At 32.9% G+C, this 23,473-nt stretch overlaps 3 protein-coding genes across 8 annotated transcripts; 1 reads left to right on the top strand and 2 right to left on the bottom strand.

Moving 5' to 3' along the window:
• The first annotated feature begins 598 nt into the window (after positions 1 to 598).
• On the top strand, positions 599 to 1,408 carry LOC140955704 (uncharacterized). Its single transcript, XM_073409874.1, has 2 exons — positions 599 to 772; positions 851 to 1,408. Exons 1-2 carry the CDS (start codon positions 623 to 625, stop codon positions 1,406 to 1,408), a joined length of 708 nt encoding a protein of 235 aa, XP_073265975.1. The 5' UTR covers positions 599 to 622.
• Positions 1,409 to 4,131: 2,723 nt separating this feature from the next.
• Positions 4,132 to 8,242, bottom strand: LOC140954164 (chloroplast processing peptidase-like). 3 transcript variants are annotated; one of them, XM_073410251.1, is made up of 5 exons: positions 7,450 to 8,237; positions 6,576 to 6,713; positions 6,063 to 6,149; positions 5,732 to 5,799; positions 4,132 to 5,306 (listed from the first exon to the last, which is right to left on the bottom strand). In XM_073410251.1, coding segments are annotated over exons 1-5 (822 nt in total). In that variant the 5' UTR covers positions 7,978 to 8,237; the 3' UTR covers positions 4,132 to 5,305. The 3 variants fall into 3 exon arrangements, with proteins under 3 accessions (XP_073266352.1, XP_034913446.1, XP_073266353.1); XM_035057555.2 differs by lacking the exon at positions 4,132 to 5,306 and adding an exon at positions 5,350 to 5,626 and having other exon boundaries at positions 7,450 to 8,235; XM_073410252.1 differs by lacking the exons at positions 4,132 to 5,306; positions 6,576 to 6,713 and adding an exon at positions 5,350 to 5,626 and having other exon boundaries at positions 7,450 to 8,242.
• A 6,095-nt stretch (positions 8,243 to 14,337) lies between these two features.
• On the bottom strand, positions 14,338 to 18,156 carry LOC118048043 (nudix hydrolase 20, chloroplastic). Of its 4 annotated transcripts, XR_004687420.2 has the most exons (10): positions 17,612 to 18,155; positions 17,468 to 17,532; positions 17,177 to 17,366; positions 17,001 to 17,081; positions 16,784 to 16,909; positions 16,359 to 16,438; positions 16,087 to 16,202; positions 15,825 to 15,945; positions 14,572 to 14,947; positions 14,338 to 14,470 (listed from the first exon to the last, which is right to left on the bottom strand). XR_004687420.2 is itself a non-coding variant. In XM_035057557.2 (9 exons), exons 1-9 carry the CDS (start codon positions 17,864 to 17,866, stop codon positions 14,878 to 14,880), a joined length of 1,050 nt encoding a protein of 349 aa, XP_034913448.1. In that variant the 5' UTR covers positions 17,867 to 18,156; the 3' UTR covers positions 14,338 to 14,877. The 4 variants fall into 4 exon arrangements, 3 of the variants coding, with proteins under 3 accessions (XP_034913448.1, XP_034913447.1, XP_034913449.1); XM_035057557.2 differs by having other exon boundaries at positions 14,338 to 14,947; positions 17,177 to 17,312; positions 17,612 to 18,156; XM_035057556.2 differs by having other exon boundaries at positions 14,338 to 14,947.
• Between the last annotated feature and the right edge of the window lie 5,317 nt (positions 18,157 to 23,473).

The raw sequence follows: 23,473 nt of genomic DNA, 5'->3' as shown, positions 1-23,473 counted from the left end.
TTTAAGTTTATAAAAGGCAAATGAACTTAGTCAAGCTCACCAAATTAAAGCTTATAAAATGATCATTGTTATGGTGAATTCCTCACATGGTGTGTGAAAAGAAGTTTTTTAAGAAGTTTTTTTATGAGTCCCACACCATTTAAAGAGGACCACACACTTATAAAAAAAAAAGTAAAAGATGCTTATCATATATAAGAGGGCTAGCTCAGTTTTATTTAGGGTCGTCGTAACAAATAAAAAAAAGAAAAAAAAGAGCAAAAACATTAACAGCTTGAGCAAACAATTAAATTTTTTATTGGTAGCTTGTTCATCGTTGTATTGATCTGAAATTTTGACAACATGTTTAAGATATATAACTCTTTATTTTGTATGATTGGTCTGAGGATTAAAGATGTTTAAGTTAGTTGTTTCAGTATAAAATAAGATATTTAGTTTTGTGAGTATTTCTTTCAACTCCTAATTAATCTTATTGTATTTCAGAAATATGTTATTCTTGATGATTTATATATTGTTACCTGTAGTTTTAGCTAAAACATAACACTTTATAGTCTCATTATTTGTGTAAGAAGAAGATTTTAAATAGATTACGGTTAAAATAGTCTCAATTTTCTGATGTGTGGGGATGAATATGCAGAGCAGAGAATACAAATATAACAGGCTGGTGTTTGACCAAAGAGCTCAAGCCATGACTGAGAAATATGCTAAGCCTGGAGCCAATATCGGTAGCTGCAGTACTCAATACATTCAAAGTGACACAAATTCAAGCCCAATGGTAGCATTTGTTTGGTTGTTTTCCCAAATTATTTTTGAAAAATCTGGATCTTTTTGAATTTGTAATTTTTTGCTCTAGGTGGAAATTAAAGGACCAGACAAGGAGTCGACAAATCAAAATAAGGATTTCATTCCTAATCATGAGAAACCAAGTGGGATTGGTGGAAAGCTGTCTCTGGAGTTTGCCACCTCCACTTGTAACAAGGGAAGTGATGGAGATGTGAATAACAAGCGAAATCATGACCTCCTGTTTGACTTCAGAAATCACACAGAAACAAAAGGGGAGGGGGGAGAGTCGATTGTTATGCCTGAAGAGTGCAATGTGAAATATGAGAAGCCAAGTGGCATTGGAAAGAAGTTGTCTCTTGAATCCTCTGTTAGATTCCCTGAACACAACACACAGAATATAAACCCAAAGCAATATCAATCCTTCTGTAACCCACAAACTGCTCCCATGACTTCTTTGGATTTGCTAGTGCTGCACGTTGGCAACTGTAAGGAGCAACGACTCCATAAGCAGCATGATAAGATATCAACGTTTGACAGCAAAAGCACAAGCTCAGACAATCTTTGTCAGGTTAGCCATAAGATGCTGTCTGGAGCTTTGGATGCATACCAAACAAATGATGGCCCCTGAACTATTGCCTTCTCAGTCCCATTCTCATTCAATTCTACCTTCAAAATTATTCTCTTTTATTTCATCATTCAATATTTTATTAATTTTAAATTGGTTGTCATAATTTATTTCAGATTTTTTTCTATAAAATTATCACAGTCTCTAATAAACATCTTGATATTTGTTTGGTATTCAATTCTACCTTCAAAAATGTTTTCTTTTGATTTTTTCATTCAATATTTTATTAATTTTAAACTGGTTTTCATAATTTATTTCAGTTTTTTTCTATAAAATTATCGCAGTTTTCAACAAATATCCTGATATTTAGTTAGTACTCAATTCTTATAAGCGTTTATTTTGTTATCATATCATTAAATAATAATAGTTAAAAACAACTTTTTTAAACCTAGTAGAGTCAATGATCCAGGTTAAGGGTTTTGCAAGTTAAGTCGCAAAGCCCGAGCAGATCCACTATACCAGCATTTTAATATTAAAAAAAATATCATCTTAAAATCTTTTTGTGGCCAAACAATGCTTTTATCGGCTATCTAGGTTGTCTTTGGACCTGCCAAATCAACTGAGTCATGTAAAGTCAACTTTCATATAGGATAATTTTAAATCATGGTTAAGCAAGAAGTCGGTTTGAGAGGTTCTAAGGCTGAGATGTTAGGATTCAATTTAATAACAATACAAATAATTTCATTTTCTTTTAATTCAATCTTCTAATTTTTTTTTTCTTTCGATTGAATCTTTGTTTACTTTTTATATTTATTAATTTTTATCATTTAATATTTGATTGATTTTGAGCTGATATTCATAAATTATTTTGATTTGCTTTCTATGATGTTATTATAGTATCAAACAAATATTTTAATATTTGGTTGGTACTCAATTATAAGAGCGTTTATTGTTGTTATAATACCATTAAGTAAAAGATAATTTTAAAAAATAAAGTTGTTAAACCTAGTAGATTCTATTATCCCAGTCACGAGTTTGTGGGTTAAGTCACGAAGTTTAGATCAATATAATATATTATTGTCTCAATATATATATAAAAAATATATCCTCTAAATTTTTTGAAAGCCAAACCACATTTTTTATTGGTTAACCAGGTTGTTTTTGGATCCATCAAGTCATCTGGATTATATCAGGACAACTCTCACAAAATTAATTTTAAATTAGAGCTAGATAAGAAGTTAGTTCAAGATAATTCAAAATTTATAATTTAAGTTAAGTTTAATAATAATACCAAATAATTTCTTGAGATCTCAATATTTTGTGAAGTTGAAAAAAAATTTATCCAACCCACGAGGGTTAGATTACTAGTTTTTACTATAATAAATTTGAATTTAAATTCTAGTTGATTAGATATACTAAATGTTTGTCTTTTCTTCAATAAGCAAAGTAAATATGTTGGTAGTCTATCAACCTACATGTAAACAATTTTTTCAAGCACATTATAATAAATTTTCACGACATTAAAATCAAGACATTTTTAAAAGTTCATGAAAATATATAATTTTCAAGAATAGATGCCCTAAATAACTAACTTGCTTCCATGTATATAATCAAATGAGAGTTGGAGAATTAGGCTCATGAATACGTAATTAATATGACCCACAAGAAAGAAAAGAAGAGAAGCTATAAAATGATACATAAGATGTACATATATGTCAATGGAACTTGCAAATATATATGTTGTGATAGTATAATTTCTAGGAAAATATAGATGGTGTAGTTACCATATATATGAACGATGACAACAACAACAACAACGTCATCAACAAAGAACACAACAATTTCCACAACAACTTGCATTTTATGGACAACAACAACAACGTCATCAGCAAAGAACACATCAGCCTTCCTCAGCACGCAGCTCATATTAGTTCACATTTAGTGGAAAAGGATTTCAAGCCCAGCAATCCAAAGATCAAAACAAAAGGTATTTTAATCCCACTCAACAACGTCGTCCTTCACCACCAGGAGAACGCCGCATGACTCAAACAGAATGAGAGTTGTATCGTGAAAACAAATGCCAATATTGTGGCACAATGAGTCACATTGCTAAAATATGCTGGTGAATACCTAAAAAAAAAAAAAAAAAAAAACTACTTAGGATAATGAAATCCCGCAAGCACTAGCAGCCCTTACGCTATACAACACCGTTGTTGACATAGAATGGACATCAGACAATGGTGCATCAAATCACATAACAAGTAAGGCAGGTATGTCAATTTTAAAAAAAGATACAATAAAATGGCCTAAGTACTTGGATTAACTCGAGAAACTTGTAACCCAATTCATGAGACTAGGGTAATTTCATAGAAAACAAACCAAAATAAATGAAAAATTTTAATTCATAATCAACTAAATGGTTAAAGATGTTGAATAATGAAATTAAAAAAAAAATCAATTAAATTTTTTAAAAAAAAACTCGAGCTAACTGGGTTAACCTACCAAACCCGTGACATAGGTCATGAGACTGAAATAACAAAAACAAATCAAACCAACCCGTGACGTAGGTCATGAGACTGAAATAACAAAAGCAAATCAAACCATAATAAATTATAAAATTCAATATTCAATAAATCAAGTATTGGAGGATTAAATTAGAAAAAAAATAATTTTTTTTATTAAAAAAAACTATTTGGCTAGAATAGAACGACCGAAATGGGATCAGAACATTCTGGTTATTCTATTTCGACCAAAATCATTCTAAGAGATTTTGAACGAGACGAGATGGAATTTCTTCCTGTTTGTTTTTTTATTTTAAACTGGTATAAGATATATCAATTATTGCATAAAAAACAAAATGGTATTGACAACCTTGAAGATGCCCCTTTTGATGAGTGATATTAAGTACATTTTTTCCCTTTTAAAAATTGGGCAAGCCTGTAAACACTTGCATGTTTATGCTTGCAGTTGAAAAGATACTTCCAACCAAGAAAGAGCCACCGGACCGTGTCCGTGAATCTAGAAGGAACAAAGGTTCCGCTGTATGGCGCAGGGGCGGGATTAGCAGCATCAGAAGACAACGGGGGAGCTCCAATGACTCTAGTTTTTGAAGTCAGGTCAATAGGGAATGTTGTGGGAAAATTGGTGAAGCCGAGGCATAGAAGGCGCGTCGCTTGCTCTTTGGCAATTGATTCTCGTAGCAACAAAGCCATCAAATTTAAGGAGGATTCGTGCACGTACCTTTGAATGGCGAGGTGGTTGATTTATCTTCCCATATGGAAGAAGAATACCATCCACTGCCTAATCAATACGAGCCCTAGAATTTGTTGCTTTAGGCACATGAAATCATGTCAACTATACAACTGTATATAGAATAAGTCCATGCTCTGGTGTTTGACGTTTTTGTTTTCTTGTTATGCTATGTCTAAAGATGACTTGAGCTATACAGTCGGCCTTGATATCCTGTGTGCGAGACTGTGAGGTACAGAGGAGAGACAATTACAAATTAAGAAAATCACTTCATGTGTAGATTAGCTGGTTCAAGGAATCATTAGGCACTCCTGAAACAGTACTCTTCACTTACAGAAAGTGGGAGACTCGCCATGATAACTACCGAATGAAGGAACACTACTCTAGGCTTGAAGCATGATCCTACATGGCAATTGAAATTGAAACAACTCAAACAGTGCATTCAACATGCAACTTCTCATTGCCTTCTGGAATCTCAAAGAGCCCAGACGGTTTTTCCCGGAATTAAAAATACACCATAGGACCCACTTTTAAAGCCAAATGGGTAAGAATGTTCTGATAAACTCAAGTTTAACTTATTTGCATTCTTGCTCATGCTGGAATCAGATCAAATCATTTGCCATTTTTTGAGTGTGCATGCGCACGCAAGTGTGGTGTGTCGGTTTATGTATGCGTGTGAGAGAGTGTTTGCTTCATAAAATACAATTCAATTCTGTAGATCAATACAGGTATGACTTACAATTACATCAAGGTCATTAGAAAGGGGCAAAAAAAACTTTCCCCAGTAAGAACTGCCTCTATCAAGCGAAGAATGCTCTAACAGATCTTGTTAACAAATGGTGACAAGATTAAAGGCTAAAAAAAAATAAGACAGAATACAAAGATTGTGAATATCCAAACTATTTAGATGAAGAAGTGCTATCCTGCTTATCAACAGCACAGCCAGTCTCAAGAACTGTGCGGCCAATCCTATAAGGAGGCCAATAGCGGAAGATTGATCTTCCAATTATATTCTTTGCAGGAAGGGGACCCCTAAAAGATTCATAATTCCAGACATCAACAATGTTATTTGAAAAGGGAAAAAAATATATAAAAAGCTAGGCATACTCTAGCGGTTGTAAGTTCAGGAGCCATTACCATACGTGTGAGTCATAACTGTTATTGCGATTGTCGCCCATCACAAAAACAGAGTTCTCAGGTACATGCTGCGTTACAAAGCAAAGAAATAAGTGATGGGTTATAACAAGGGGGAAAATGGTACATTTCCATGCAAACACGCTGCAAGGCAAGAAGTTCAGAATTTAACTTCTAAGCTGTAATTTCACTATGATGACAGTTAGGAGTTCTTAGTGAAACTGTATACATGTTGGCCAACTACCAACCACAAACCTCCTCCTATAACTTGGTTGGGATAAAAGAACATCCAAAAATTAAGAAATGAGATGCCGATGATAGCGTTGATACTTACAATGGGTGTCAACTCATACGAAGGAGGTTCAAGAATAAACTTTTCACTTCTCACAACTCCATTTACTGTAAGCTTCCCCTCATGAACCTGCAATCAAACCATGGGCCATGTTTGAATGCAATAATCAAAACATTCCAAGAGAAAATTTGAAACGTAAATTTTGTAAGATAGACATGTTCACTCGGAAAGACAGGCATTTTGTAAGATAGACATGTTCGACAAGCATCATTTCCCTATGCTCTCACTGTTTTTTGAACTAGAAGGCACGTTAATCACATTATATCCAAATGTATTGAGACATGAGGTTCTATAATCCTGCAAAACATCATTATTTGGTGCACATCATCCCCATCATTGTCATCATAAATAAAACAAAATTTGATTTTGCACCCTTCCCCCTCTCAAAATCTCAAAAATAAAATTCTAAAATGAGAGTGAAGTGTCTTATGAATAATAAAAACACAGAACTGATGATATGATTACTTAGCAAAAGTGCCTTCTTTGGTAGCTGACCTCCACGGTATCACCTTCCTTTGCAACAATTCGTTTTATGAAGACATCATCATCTGTGTATCCAACTTCCTGGAGGACTGGTGGACTTTTGAAGATCACTATATCATTTACACATGGCTTTCTGAAATAGTATGAAACCTGACAATTTCACGTAACATATCTTATGCATGATATTTCATAAGAAAATTAGTCATTTCAACATTTTCACATCGAGATTCAAGCAAAAACATGAAATTCCCGAACATGGCTCATAGGGCCAGGAAGCACGGACCTTTCTTTCCAAAATCAGAGGATCAACCATTAGGCATTCAAGAAATTTGATAATTGGCAAATGTTATACAATTCAGTCAGTTCTTTGGGTTTTATGGTATGTCTGAACTAATTCTCAGTATGGCAACCCTTTTTAAATCTGGAAATCTAGAACGTAGAAAAATCTCACTTTCCGGAGAAAAATTGTTGTGCCATTCACTAAATGTAACGTGAAGAAAACTCATTCTGATTGTAGCACAAACAAAGGCAATAAGTTCCTACATAGCCTTCCAGGATTGACACTAACACACTTTCCTCATTCATGCAACATCTTGTATAAACTTTGATAGCCTCCCAAAAAATTTCAGTGCACTCCACAATAAATTGGAATCTAAAGTTGTTCCCTCGTACTTGCTAATTACCACTAGGCTAAACGCCCAATGGTTAAAATCCCTCATTATTCAGAAAAAAACTTCGTCTAATGAGACATCAAGACAATAAACCTTTGCATCAACTTGCAATCTCCGTGACTGAAATGTGCCTCAGTTCAGCATTAAATTTACTCCCACAAAACCTCATTAACATCCTAAAAGGAAAGAAAGAAAAGGAAAGGAAGTCATGCTACCTTCTCTGAAAAAACACGATCGCCAACATCAAATGTTGGATACATGGACAGAGAAGGAATGAATCTTGGCTCTGCTACAAAAGAACGAAATGCAAGGGAAACAGCAACAGCAGCAAACACAGTCTTCGCATCATCAGTAGTGAAATTTAACCACTCTGGCAAAATCCCATCTTTTTTCTCCATCTCCCCATCACCATCACCATCATCCCCACCTCCACCTCCACCTCCCCCGCCATCACCACCAGAATCCACAACTGCTTTAGTCTCTTCATCAGAATCCTTAACCACATAACAAATTAATCTCTGAAATTGAACCGAAAGTTTTAATCTTAGTGAGGTTTTAAGTTTCAAGTTGGAGTTTTTGGGGAAAGAGAGGAAATGGGTATGCGTTGATTTTACAGGATAAGGGGTTTTGGAGAATGATTTTGGGTAGAAATTAGGGTTTTTGGAGCATTGGAGTGAAAGGGGAATAGGGTTTATGAAGTGGGAGGAAGGCAAAGGGGATAGAATTTGCAGAGATATCATCATCTCTGCTCAAACTTCAGAATTAGGTCCCAGTTTGAAAATCAAAAGTTTCATATTGTAGGGAGTTGGGATTCTCTTAGATATACTTTAATAGCGGGTCTTGGTATTTTCCTATTGGCTGATGCTTTCTTGTAGTTGCTAACAATACGTTTTTACAAAAATATTTTTATATTAAAAATATTCTTTTTTTATTTTTAATATAATATATAAAAATATATTTTAAAAAAATAAAATCATTTTAATATTTTTTTATGAATATTAAAAAAATAATTTAAACAAAAAAAACAAACTAACTAACTATAAAAAACCAATAATAATAGTATATATAATGAAAAAAAAACACCATGAGTACGTTAAGTTATGATTTTCAAGGTTAATCATGATTAAAATTTTATCATTAAAATTATTTTTTATTTAATATTTTTTTTTTTGGAAGAATAGGTGAATAATTAAAGATAATGATTATCCTTTCTATTATTGTTTTTAAAGTTTTTTTTTAATATCACATTATAATTTATTTATTTATTAAAAAACTAACACAATTTTAAAAGTTTTCAGAAATTGTGTTATTGTTAATATAATGGGTTGTGATATTTTAATAACTCAATCCATTTAATATATATAGACACACAGCATACATATGAATTTATAGACTAAATATATAAAATAAAGTTTACAAACAAGCCATAATGTATCACTACATAAATCATAATTTTTTTGATTATTAGATTAGACTCAATTTTTTTTTAAATGGATTCTATAGGTCCAATTATATATAGAGATCAATTATTGTAAACAATATAGGTTTAAAAGACCTTCAAATTAAACCTAGAAAATGATGTTTTTGGTATTTTACTTATTTTTCTAGTTAATTTTAAATTTTAATTATTTTTTTCTTACCTTTAATTTAAAAGTGTTCAACCTTGCCTTTTCTTCCTTGAGTCATTAAAATGAATTTTTTCAAGGTTGTTAAAAACGCATTTTTGACACGGCATGGAAAATGTAAAATAAAATCAGATCGTAAAAATATATCGTAAAATCATAAGAATTTTTTTTCATATAAAGTTTAAGCATATTAAAATACATGGTTCAAATAAAAATTTATGCAAAGTTTAAATACTCTAAAATACATAATTCAAATATAAATTTATATATAATTTAAGTAATTTTTCATTAATTATAATTAATAAATTTGAAATAAATAATATGATCATGTGGAAGTAATTCAATAACCAACTCAAATTAATATTGTAAAGCATTTCTTCCTCAAGGGCACCTTTACCAACATCTGTAAAGCAAACCTGGCCATTTGAAAAGCATTGATGCCAAACTTCACTTCATCAAATATAAAGTTGATAATGATACTTTTACCCATAGTTTTTAAACCCAGACTTGCCCGGCGGGTCGATCCGGGACCTGGTCGACCCGGTGGCTGGACTGGTTCGGGTTTACTAAAAAACCGTCTAAGGCAACAACCCGGCAAAACCCAGTCGACCCGGCGAGTCGACCCATGACCCGAGCAACTCGGGCAAAACCGAACGAGACCCAATTGGAGTTGGGTCCGCGATCTGAGTTTGGAGATCTCGAGGGTAGGCGTTGGTGATCTATGAAAAACTTCGAATCCTTGTTGCGTTCTTACTTTATTACTTTGGATTTTCCATTACTGTTGAAGAAAGTGGCAACTCCACTCACTGCTCATCAACAGGCGTAGGAATTTCTCATTTGTTCCTTCTCGTTGATGATTGTAACTTAAATGGGACAAAACTCACAGTTTCAAGAGAGAGAGAAAGGCAACAGGGATCAAACTCACAATTTCGAGAGAGAGAGAGAGAGAGAGAGAGAGAGGCAATAGGTAATACCAGCACCATCAAGTCTTTAACATCTCTCTCTCTCTCTCTCTCTCTCTCTCTAGCTAATGTTTTAAAGCATGTAGAAACCAGATCGTGTTCATGGGGGCGTCAAGGAGCAAGGACTGTGCTTCTAGGCTTTCAACAGATCGTGTACATCCCTGCACAAAACAAATGGTTAAAAAAAGAGAGACAGATGGTTGCTTGTGATGAAGCCAGGGAGGGAAGATGAACTTTGTAAGGAGATGGCGATGAGATTAAGTGCCCTTTCTCTGTACAAAACAACCAACAACGTGATATTTATCCCTCTCCCACGCCCTGCTGGTCCCACTCCACCCCTTCATTACTGCCTCTCTTTTCCATTTCTTATTTTTAACTACACAGACCCGACCCAGGGTTGACCCGGGTTGACCCATAAAACCCGGAACCCGGACCGGGTCACTCCCCGGGTCGAGTTTATAAACTATGCTTTTACCAACACCCAGTAACATGACCAACACCCGTAAAGCATCTCTATAACTTCACTTCATCAAATATAGAGTTGATAGTGACACTTTTACCAACACATGTCTTTCCAAGAACCATTAGTTGTAAAAGAGAAATCAAAGGGTTCTTGCCCAGCAGCCTCAAGGTGCTCTGCCATGGCACTATTAAAACCAGCAACACAACCACCATATCTACCTCGCAGCTGCTTAGCTGATCCCAATCTATATAAAACATGTGCAACAACAACATTATAAGGAAGTCTGCCCAAGTCCATGTGCAAGCTGCAAAAATCTCACCCTAATCATCTGAAGTTTTTCACGTGTCTCATCAAACTCTTACGATTCCCATTTTTAGGATCTTCAATCTGTTGTGATTGCGTATGAGAAATAGTTTTGTTAGCATGAAGTTGCGGGGTTGCCCTGGGTGTAGGTTCCAATTGTGGTGTAGCACACCCAAGGCCAGCTGGACGAGAAGGTGAGGGGGCTACACTCAGAGACTTTGCAGATGAAGATGCAATCTCAAAGTCAATAATTTTTTTTAATTTTTTAAAACTCGATCCTAATTTACTGAGTATGATCGATTTTTCCAGTTTTCGAGTTTTTTACCTAATTTCACACATTATATATGTGTTGACTCGTAAAATCATACGATTTTACAAGTCAACTCGCGAGTTTGACAACCATGGATTTTTCTATAAAAGTGACTATCTTGGTTTTCTCTATCACTGCTTATTAGCAAATGAATCCGTAAATAAGAAAAACAAAGAATAATGTAAAACAACAACTTTCAAGCTTAATTTGGGCATGAAACTGATCTCAGATGAAAGAGAGAAACTACAATTTTGAAAACCCAAAATTTAAAGTTAAACTCTAACGAGAGAATTCTTATTCAGTAAAGTATGAATGTCAAAATGACTTACATAAATAGTATATATAAATGTTTAAATAAGAAGTGAAACTAACCTAGCTAATAAATCTTGAATTAAATAAAATTTGCATACCTAATTAGAAAATGAATCAATAAACAACAAGGAAAATAAAAAATGGTGTGAACAACAACATTCGAGCCTTATTTGGGCCTATAAACAATCTAAATTGTAAGAGAGAAACTAGTGTTTTGTAAAACCTAATATTACATGTATGTCTTATGATTGGTTATTGAAAATTTAAGCAATCAAATCAACTTAGAGTCCATTATGTGTGAATCCTATGATGATTACATGAAGATAAGCATAGGTAGATAAACTATTAATATTTCACACTTTGAATTAAGGTAATACATATGGGTTTGTTGGAGGACATATAGTCAAACTAACTAGAGTAATTCATGATGGTAATAATACACGTGGTCAGATCAGCTAGGGGTAATTTAATTTAAAAAACCCTTGGCAATGACACTAATTAAATGATGACATGAAGAATTCCATCAGAAGCCATGAGTGATAAGAAGAAATACCTTATGATGATATGATGCATATGTGCTTTTTTGATGAGTGTTGAAAGGATGAATATATCCAGATCAACTGGGAGCAATTTTGTTTAAAAGAATAAGTTGATGACCTATTCAGAAGTTAAGAGTGAAAAGCATAATTATTTCATTAAGAAAAACAAAAGGTGGGAAAAGATGAATGAATATTACACTTAGGGGCACAATCCAACTAGGAGAAACATTATGGCTAAAAAATGGTTTGTCACTTTTCAAGAAATGGTCAACTAATCAAAATTTCTTATAGTGAACTTAAAAGGGCAATGGTTGTTACATAAGGTTCAGGTTGTATTGAGACATGATTTACACAAGCAAACTTGAGTAAGTCGGTGGGTCAAGCAATCAAAAGAGATTAAATTCAAAGTAGCGAGTCCTACTATAAATAAGAAAGATAAATTGAAAAAGAGGAGGGCTTATATTTCCATATAAGTAAAAAAAACATGAATTTCATCTTATCCAAAATGTTAGCATTGTGTAATGTTTTACAAAATTTGTTTTTAATATAAAAATCTCATATTGAGTCTAGTAAGACTCTAAAACATTTTAACCTAGCAAGGTTTGTTGCAATTTTAAAGCGTAATAAGGCTCAAACAGATTTTAAGTCCAGCAAGACTTTATTTTTTTTGTTTTTTTTTTTTTTTGCTTTTGTAGCTTTTCAATTTTTTTTTCATAAACACTATCTTTTATTTACAAGCTTACAACATAAAACCTTTTTTTTTTTTATAAGACTTTGTTCCATAAGAATTGTAAAGTAGGGGCAACTATAATAACTCAATTTTTACCCCTTTGAATTTTTCAAGAATTTTTAGAAAAAAAAATGTCTTCAAAATCATTCTTTAAAAAATAATATTCAAATAAAAAATATTTCAAAAATAAAATTTAATTTCAGGTTGAAATCAGGCAATAATTTAATTTGTATTTGGTTAGGTAGTCATGTGGGCATGTAATTTTAATTGAAGAAAAATGGAATAAATGGGTTGAAATCGGTCATAATTGAAAATATTAGATAACCAACGATCAAAAAAAGAGTGGCAAGGTTTGGAAGCTTAATTCAGTCAATTAAGAGAAACCCAAAGACTTAAATGAATGTGGAGGATCTAAATGAAAAATTGAAACTTAGGTCATGATTGCACAAATTGGAAAGCTAATAAGCTAAATGAAAGTGGAGGAAACTTGGAAGGTTGCAATTGATTTAATTAGGGATCCAATTGAAGAGAATTTTAATATTTGGATCTAATTTTGATTGAAATTACATAATTTAAAGAGTCAGGGAGCATATTGCAATGCATCGTAAAACTTAAGGGTCTAATGAGAAATGCTTGAGAGCCAAATTGAAAGGATTTTCAAAAAAATAAAGCCAATTAGAGATTTAATTAAAACTTTCATACATCATGGGCTACAATAGAAAGGAAGCCATAATTCAAGGACTATTTTGATCTTTTTAAAATGACATCATTTCACTTAGAAAGAACCCAATTTGAGCGTTCTTCAAAAAACTTAGAATTTTATTTAACTCGCAGTTGTGATGATTTTACAATAAACTCCTTGCTTAACATGTATTCTCAACACATTCATTGATTTGCGTTTTGAATAAAGAAATTTTAGCTTTTAAAAGCATTTTGTTTTTTAATGCATAAACATACACAATCACAAACCGGAACATTCCTTGCAATCTCCCTGAAATATTTTCAAAAGAGTGAAAGTTTATGCATTTTATGCAAGCTAAGATATGTATTTATAAAATGATAATGATTAATAAGCTTAAAAAAATGTCTAAAGGATTCAAACAACTTAGAATCACTTCCAGACACTCCTACGAATGTTCTCAGTGGATTGTGCACATCACATCATATAAAACTCTTCTTGTTGCTTAGCTTTCAATTGTCATCTTTTCCATAAACTTGCCCCACCCTTGATCGTAAGTTCTTTGTTTGCACTTTTTTCTTTTTGTTTCACTATGATTTTATTTGTTTTGGATATATATTTTTTTTATGTGCCCCTTAATGTCAAGACAAGTCTTTCTAGTTGTTAAGAAAAGTATAGCTTTTTTATTAATTAAATGGTCGATCACTTTATGAATAATTTATGTATTAGCATATAAGATTTTTAAAATAATTTTGCTCATTAGTATCGATATTAAATGAGAATGAGATATTTTTTATTATAGGATTTTTACATAATTTTTTTAAATTTTATTATTTTCATGTTTTTTTTATATATATATAGATGTGTAAAAGTAAAAATAATCAATTTAAAATTTTATATTTAAAACATGCTTTCTTGATCATAATAGGTTATTACTTAAAAACCAATTTTTTTTTAATAAAAAAATATTTTCATCAAAATAAAAATAAATGCATAAATAAATAAAATTAGATTTTTAACTCTATATAAAAATACATGAATCAAATAAGATAATTTTTATTAAAAAAAAATAAGTTTTCTATATAATTTTATTATAATATTTATTGAAAATATTTTATTATTATTGTATAATTAAATAAAAAAATAGAATTCAAAAGGTTCCCACCATGCTCGCCGCGTCTACAATAAATTTGGATTCCTCTTTGATGATAAAACGAGAGAAGCAAAACTCAAATTTGGCCTCCTGGACAGGTGCAAACCAAATGTCCTCAGCACTATCATCCGTGATCCCAAGGACCTCATCATGCTCTTGCCTGTCTTAATGTAATTAAGAACAATTACAGCATCTTTAATGAAATTCAGCATCTATTTTTAGCAGTGAAATCTTTCGAAATGACTAAAAACTGGCATTTACCGTCAAGGCGAAGGACTTTTTCAACACAGCAGGCAGGAAAAAGTGGAGGTCCAGATATTACATGCTTTCCCTTTTTTTCTTTTTTCTTTTCTTTTTCCTTAACCTTTGCTTGGGCACTTCAGATCCATTGACGTGATTCACCTCCAAACAGCAAGCTGCCTGCACCTTCCAACCACCATAAAAGAAGTCTCCGGCAAACAAACTTCTTGTTGCAAAAGAGAGGATATTCAACCACACAGGACAGCTTAGATATATTTTCCCCTTCTTTTTGTTGAAGTTTAGATATTCAACAAAGCGAGAGCATATTTAGGAAGTATCTCCACTTCTCAAACTTTGTAATAGATCCAAGTATCCCAAGCATTCAGGACCAATATAACTGCAATGAATACAGATATCAATTAATTTTAGAATGAGAATCGCAGTGGATGTTTTCATTATTTGCTATTTGTTTAAAAGGCATATTACAACAACCATTCCACAAAACTAAATCATGAAAAGAAAGATTTAGAAGAAGTGTCCTCGAGTTCCGCCTCAATTGATTTTCTCTGCATGTAAGAATGATATGGCTGAAAACCCATCAAGATAGTATTATATAGTGATGATCACCATGATGTGTTCCAATGATCCGCAAGCTGCAAGTAACAAGGTCTAATGATTATTTGAGTAAAAACTGATGTTAAGCAAGTTCTCACAGGATCTAATACAACTTTCAGAAGTGGAGTAATTGAAGGAAATCCAACGTAGGAATTTACAACCAGAACAATAGAATTATGATTTTATGCTCCGCCTTAGGCAGTAACAAACCTATACCTTGCTCTGACACTGCTTATAATCTTTCAGAAGTCAGAACCTCATCTATAGACTTAAGTAGGCCATTATCTTCTTCAGGAAATATCAAAGCTGTATAGAAGCCCAAACTTTGAGCATAAAGCTCTTATTGTGGCAGGTGAAGGGATGGAAAGGCGATATAAAGAGTGAAGCTCCAAGACATTAATTTGTGTGATTCTTGTGGCAAGTCATGGGTGTTCTGGTCTTAATGAGAGCTGGAAGACAGAGATAAACTTGTAGGTGCCCCTATTGTTTGTATAATTACAGGCAGAAAATGACTAATGAATGTGATTATCTTCTCACCATGACGAGGTGGGTCATAATAATATAGGTGGCAAAGAAAAATTAGTTTATCTTTTATAGTTAAATGAGTGACCGCTAAATGAGTGTGAAAATAAACAAGGGAAACAATAGAGAAGAAATACCCGTGTCGAAACAGAAAATCCATGATAACAAGAGAGCAATTAGGCTTGAAAAATTGGGTCCTCCGTATTACATTTGCAACATTTTCCACTGGGATCAACTTGAAACTCTCCACTTCCCCATCTGTCACAGTTTGATACGCCAATGATGGTAAAGATATCATAAAATGTCAAAAACACAATCCTCAAATTTCTAGGCATATTTAAAAGGCTTGAAGAATTGACATATAATTACAGCTGAAAACCTGAGCTTTCACAGTTTTACCTTGATTCTTGGGAATAAAATCACCAGGGAGTTCTAAATCATAACAAAATAGAACATCCCTCTCGTATCTATACCCGTCAACATCCACATAAGAAACAGCACCAACTGACATGGCTCTGTAAAGAAGAAACATAGACCCATCATCAGAACGAGAGTGGTTGCAACCAAAACAACTTGATCAAAGGATCCGTTCCTGCTGCACCAAGATTCAGCTTCCCAGACAATACTGATTAGAAAGGCTGAACATAATTCATCAGAAGAAGAAAACTTACTGATTAGAAAGGGATAGAGGAATCCCTGCTTCCTCTTCACATTCCTTTATAAGATTTGCAACACAAGACATCCCATGAGGCTGTCATTACCATAATGTAAGAGTTGGCTCAGAAATGAAGTGACAATTCTATGGCATGCTTATTTTTGCTAGTTGCCGCTACTAAAGGAAATGGATTGCAAATATTGTAATCATCCGGGATTTAACATTGACATTGCACACTCCAAGTTCAGTTCAGAGTTCACCTACCACTTGGTCGTCATAGTATTCAGAGCATTCAAATGTTAAAAATAAATAAATAAATAAAGGAATCTTCCCTTCGTCTTAATCTGACAATGCAAACCAGATACCAATTTCATTGAATGGTATACAAGTAAGAATGTGGATTACAAAAGTAACTGATGAATATCATAGACAGTTACAAACCAGCCCACCAGCAACAAGGTGATCAAGCATCCCAGGAAAAGTTTGTTTCATTGGACTTCTCTTTCCTATCCATAAGAATTTCTCCCCATCTCTTTTCACAAAACCATTCATATGAACTCCATATGCCTATTCTCATAGAGTTGAAAAGTGAAAAAAAAAATTAATTAATTCTAGAAAAAAAAAAAAAGAATGAAGCAAAGAAATAAGAAGCACAAACCTTAATTCCAAAATAAGGAGCGGCAGCACGTTCAAGAGAAAAATAGGGGGGCGATCCGAACGAAGGTGTGACAGGGTACAACTGATTGAAAATCAACGAGTAAACAGCCAATACAGTTCCTGGAATCAAGGTAAGAAAAAAAAGAAGAAGCTCCACGGGGTTGATGATCTTTATACCTCATTTCGGATTCCTGGAATCAGTTCCTTTTCTTCTTCTGCCAGGCTTTTGATTACTTTTCCAACAACTCTGGTTCTTTCCTCTGGCGTGCTTAGTGTTTTATTTAAAGTCACAGTGGTGCCGAAACGAGAATCACTTGGCACAAAAACAAACACGTCCTTAAACCTCCTCAAATAATTATCAAAAAAACTGTCATAAATCAAAATTAATTCATCAATTTGAATTTCCCATTTTCTTAAAATGCAAAAAAAAAAAAAAAAAAAAAGGGAGAGGGAGAGAGATTACCTTACCCGTTATGTATGTAACCAACTATTTGATCTTCAATCACCAATGGAATAAATTCAGATTTTATCTCCTGCAAATATTAAAAATTAGACAGTAAAATAGATTGTTAATTGACCAAAACACAAAGGAAAAGAGAGCTCGCTCTATACGGAGGAGCCGCGATTGCAGTATTTGATCTTTTCGAAGAAGCCAGAGAGATCTGAAGAATCATTTGGGGCATAGTCAGGTAGAGAGGCTTGAACGACGTCGTCCCAAGTGAAGCTGGTAGGTGATGATACAGAGCGACAAGTAAAAGCAGAACAACTGCTTCCTCCTCCTCCTGCTCTTGTTGTGATTGGTTTATAGAGAAAAGGTAACGAGAATCCGATTTTGTTAGGGAGGGCGAGAGGAATTATGGCCATCATCACCGGAATAAGGTGGGCTGCCGTACGTGCCAGAACAGAGGTGGATGTTCACACATGTATCTTCCACATAAAATAATGAATCTCAATCATCGTGGCTCATGGCGCTGCTAACTCCAAAGAATTTAGTCCAATAATTAAGGTTTTACATTTAGCTTGATTATTTAGGCGTCTAATTCAGAGATAAGGTGACTTGTTAGGGAGATCATGAACATTCACCACCCCTGCACCAGTTTGTTTTTGGTCTTATATCCATCAAACCATAAATGTATGGAAAGATGATGAGCTAAGAAATCATCCAATGCTTGTTCTTTAACTGTTTATATACATAAATGCACATCAAATCTGCAATGACAATTTTTATTTACCAACACATCCTGTCTTGAGAACATGTATTTAATTAAATCTATTTTATATATTACATTACATAAACTATATGTACCAGCATAATTTAACATAGGCAAAATACAACAATTTCTCCGTCAATACGAATCTTTCTTCCACTTTTATGAGCACACGACTAAGACAAGACACAATATGTTCATTTCCAAAATCGTTGCCATTAGATCCTTCTTTTGTGAAAATAAACAGCATCAAGGACTTAAAGTGTGTTTGGAATTATAGTAGCAGCGTTTAAATATTTTTTACTTAGAAATATATCAAAATAAAATTTTTTTATTTGTTGGCAAATTCTAAACCCAACTTCAAGCACGTCATTCTCTCTTGTTCGAATGAATTGATGAACCTATCATATATAGTTGGGAAGGTAAAGATGTGTAATTTCCAACTTAATTAAAATTGCATCCAAACCCCTTATGTAGATTCAAATATGACCTGAAAAGTAAAAAAGGTCTAGATTGATAAATTTTTAACCCAACCCTCTTAACTTAACCAGTTAAACTTCTCTTGAATCCACTTCATTTTAGGTCTTAGAATAGATCTAATAGGCATTCTCATGCGATTGTATAATGATGCTTGTAAATTGATAAGAACCATAAAAAAAGGAATGAATGCGAATGTAAAGAATAATAAGATACAATTCTTGATATTAATAAATGATGTTTAATGATGGCCTTTTGTGAACTAAGAAAGGCATTGACTGCAAGACCATAAGTTAGTGGAGTATGACCACTAAGAGGAGAAGTAGATGGTTACCATTTTATCTCTATTTTTTTTAAAAGTTATTTATATTCTAAAATCTTTTTTATTATTATTATTATTATTATTATATAAAGATGTATGAAAATGAGCATTAAAGTATGGAACAAGGTTAAACATGATAATTTGGTGTCATAGGTTAATATGGTGAAATTGTATGTTGTTATTATTGTTATTATTAGAATGGATAAGACTAACTCAAAGAGGTAAAATAGTCAGCTATATAAGTGGGGGCAAGTAACTACTAGTTGGCCATGTGCAGTGGGGAATATAGCTGGTCACAAGAGTGGGGGGCAAAGATGTTAATGGTCGATCACATGAATGAGCACAAATGTATATAGTAGTCAACCACAAGAGTGGGGCAAATATAAATCATAACCCGCCACAAATGCAAATTTTAACCTTCACTTTAGTGAAAGTTGAGGGTGCTAGAAAAGGGTTGACGAACCAAATATAAAAAATTTGAAATTTTCATGACTTGGTATTGTGTCAATGGTTAGAAATTAACAATTATATTAATGGTGAATAGGCAAATATAAATCATAGCCCACCACAAATGTAAATTTTAACCTTCACTTTGGTGAAAGTTGAGGATGCTAGAAAAGGATTGACGAACCAAATATAAAAAATTTAAAATTTGCATGACTTGGTATTGTACCAATGGTTAGAAATTAACAATTATATTAATGGTGAATATATGTATTTCATTTCTTGTGATTGATTATTTTTGCATATATTGTTTTTCTTCCAGGACTTTCTCATGCCTACCATGACTAGAGGACTATCTACTTGATTTTAGTATTTAGATTTTGGATTTCCAAATGTTTTCTCAAGGCACTGTAATAAGGTGTTAGAACAATTAAACTATGTTTTATTTTATAATTGAACCTATGTTTTTAAGTAATCATGATGTTTTTAAGAATACAAATTTGTACTCATACACTATTATATTATTTCTTTCTTATCTATTCATTCGAATTCTAGTATTAATAATTAAGCAATTTTACATACTTTATATGTTTGTGAATGTTATATGTTGGTTGATTGGGTAAATGCATGTTGATTTAAATTGAGTGGATTTTGATACACACACACATATAAGTGTTGTAATAAGTTGACCACATGTAAGTAGGGGGTGTTACAATTCTAGTTTGAGAGAACAAATGTTGCGATGCCGCATACGTGAAACAACATCCTTGATAAGAACTATCTTCCCTTAAAAATTATGAACTTGAACACTTGTTCTCATTATTTAGATGATAAACAACATATAGTTGCATTTCAAAAATTATCTTCATATAGAAGATCATATTTTCTTATTTTGGTTCAAACTGATGTTTGCTCTATGATTGATAAGTCTATTGGAGGCACTCTGTGTTTTTTTTTTTTTTAATTAATGATCATTCTAGAAAATTTTGGGCCACTTGTTTGAAATCCAAAAATTAGGTGTTCGACATCTTTTAAGGATTTTCATGCTATAGTTGAAAGGGAAACTGGTAAAAATCTTAAATGTGTTGGAGTTGACAATGATGATGAATATAAAATACCTTTTTGAGATATATTATAGGAAAAATGGTATTAAGGTGGAGAAGACATTTCCAAAGACTCCACAACAAAATAGAGTGGCTAAGTGTAAACCCCGAGAAAAAATTAAGGTTGTATTAAATTAAAGAAAATAAACTAAACTAAAAGTTGTGGGGTGAAATTATAAGAAAAGAAAAGAGGTATAACTTAATTATAAGAAGTAGATGTGGGGGGGAATAATACACTTAAAGAAAATAAGGCCTAGATGCAAATAAGAATAATTATAAAGCATAAATACCCCTCTCTTCACCAAAAAAGAATTGGCATCAACCGTAAGGAAAGAAAAAAGAGAGTTTTTTGTATCCACTTTTACAAATCAAGAGAGAAACACCAAAATTTCAAGAAACCATCCAAGATTAAGGTTTATAGGTAGAATAAACACTTGTGGGCAAAGGATTAACAAGAAAATTTGAACAAAAAGAGAAAAAGGGAGGGTTGGTTGTCATTAGAAAGAAAATGAGAGAGTTGAAGATCGAAACCTTAATTCTTACCGGGTAAGGTGTTCTAAATATGGTCTTATGAGTCATTTCAAAGTCAATTATGAATTGATGTCTGGATTAGGGTTGAATAACCTGGAAAAAATTAGTTGCTAAAATTAAATAACTTCATGTGTTGTGTGTAAATGGAAAGGTTGGCGAACCTGGACAGTTTCGTCTCTTGACTTTCAAAGAGATTTTGGGTATAAGGATGAGAGAATTAGGATCTGGTTCCTTCATAGAAATTATAGTTTTGGATGTTTCCTAACTAAAAAAATTGATCTTACTTAATTTGGAGTTATAGAACTCCAGTTATGGGTCACCAACTGAGACTAGGTCATGACAGACCTTATAAGGCTAGTCTGGTTCGTTGTTAAGCAATTTTGACTATCTTAGGGGCAAAATTGGGTTCTTCTTCTTTTAGAGAACTTGTAACCTCGTGTTTTAGCTTTCCAAAAAGATTAATCTTGCTTGAAACAAAGTTCTATAACTCTAGATATAGTTAAAAATCTAAGGAGAGGTTGGATAGTAACAGTTTGATGTTAAGATAATAACGGTTGGACAGTAACAATTAAATGTTTGTTGACGAGCAATTTTGATTATCTTAGGGGCATAATTGGGTTCCCCTTCCTTCATATAACTTGTAGATTCATGTCTTAGCTTTCCAACAAGACTAATATCACTACAAATGGAGTTCTATAACTCTAGATAGAGTTAAAAATCTAAAAAGAGGTCGGACAATAACAGTTCGATGTCGAGACAGTAACGATTGGACAATAACAATCCAATGTTTGTTGATTAATAATTTTGACTATCTTGAGGGCAGAACTGGGTTATCTTTCTTCAAAGAACTTATAGCCTCGGGTCTTAGCTTTCCAACAAGACCAATCTCGCTTAAAATGGAGTTCTATAACTCTAGATATAGTTAATAATCTAAGGAGAGGTCGGATAGTAACAGTCCAATGTATAAACAATAATAGTTGGACAATAACAATTCGAGATTTAAATAGTAACAGTTCAATTATAAAAAAAAATAATGATAACTATGGTTGGACAAAGAACGATAATATTAATAGGTGTAATGAAAAAAATGTAAAATATAAAGAAATGACTAAAAGAAAGACTTATTGGCTTTTGATATGGTTATTATAAAACATATCATTGAGTGAGAAAAATTTATGAGATAAACATGTGATTTGAAGGAGAGACCAAAGACGTGGTGCAACAGCAACAGCAGGGAACTTTCACCTTCCTTTTTAATAATGTTAAATAATGAAATACTTTATCATGAATGTTATCGTATTGTGTTAGTTCAGATATCAAATTGCCAAATGTTTAAATGTTGACAAATGGTTGATTAGCTTCGACTAATGGCATCCAAATGGATGATCGGGACAAAGGAATTATTAGCTTCGGCTAATGGCATCCAAATGGATGACCGAGATAGATGAATGATTAGCTTTGGTGAACGACATCCGAATAGATGACCAGGAAAAACGAATGATTAGCTTTGGCTAATGGCATCAAAATGGATGACTGGGACAAACGATTGATTAGCTTTGGCTAATGGCATTTGAAGTGGATGGTCGGGGTGAGTGAACGATTAACCTCTACAAATGATGCCTTGAGAGGATAGCCAGATTTGAGATTATGGCTAATTGCAAGAATTGGTGCATCTATATGCACTACAAGTTTTTCATATCAAGTAGATGAAGGGACTATAAATGTCACACTTCAAACATGAGATAATGTTAATGCTTCATTAAAACGTCAGACCATTTATTATCATTATTATTATTATTAAGTAATTGCATTCTTATAAATGCTTGTACTGCAACAAGGAAATCATACCAACGAAGTGCCTAGAAAAACCCAATACACGGGAACCCACTTTTACAAGGAATCATGTAGTTTCATTCTAAATCATGAAGTATTTTGTATGAATCAATGTACTAAATGTATAACTATGATTATATCCTTTTGTTTAAAGTTCGTGATGACTATTAGTAGGATAAGAATGCAAACTCATGTCTATGTAGGTATATTTTATATTGTAAACTTCTAATCATGCAAACAGAATATTATGTGTTTATATAAGATTCACTTTTAAATGAAATATTGATTATTATTGATGTATGGATTGTATTTTGATGATGTAAGGGAATAGGTTCGCCAATTACCGACACGAAATGTGTCAAGTACAAAAATAAATTTACTATTGTTTTGAGCTTGAAAAGCCAGGTTGTTACACTAAGAGAATGAACATAACTATTATTGAAAGAATTATATATATGCTCTCTCATGCTAAACTACCTAAATCCTTTTAGGGTGATGCAATAAAGATCACAATTTCCATGATCAACCTTTCTTCATCAGCCCCTCTTTATTTTGA

The sequence above is a fragment of the Populus alba genome, chromosome 6, assembly GCF_005239225.2.
Source record: "Populus alba chromosome 6, ASM523922v2, whole genome shotgun sequence".
Lineage (NCBI taxonomy): Eukaryota > Viridiplantae > Streptophyta > Magnoliopsida > Malpighiales > Salicaceae > Populus > Populus alba.
Note: the sequence above shows the minus strand (reverse complement) of the source record. Positions and strands in the feature narration are given on the sequence as shown.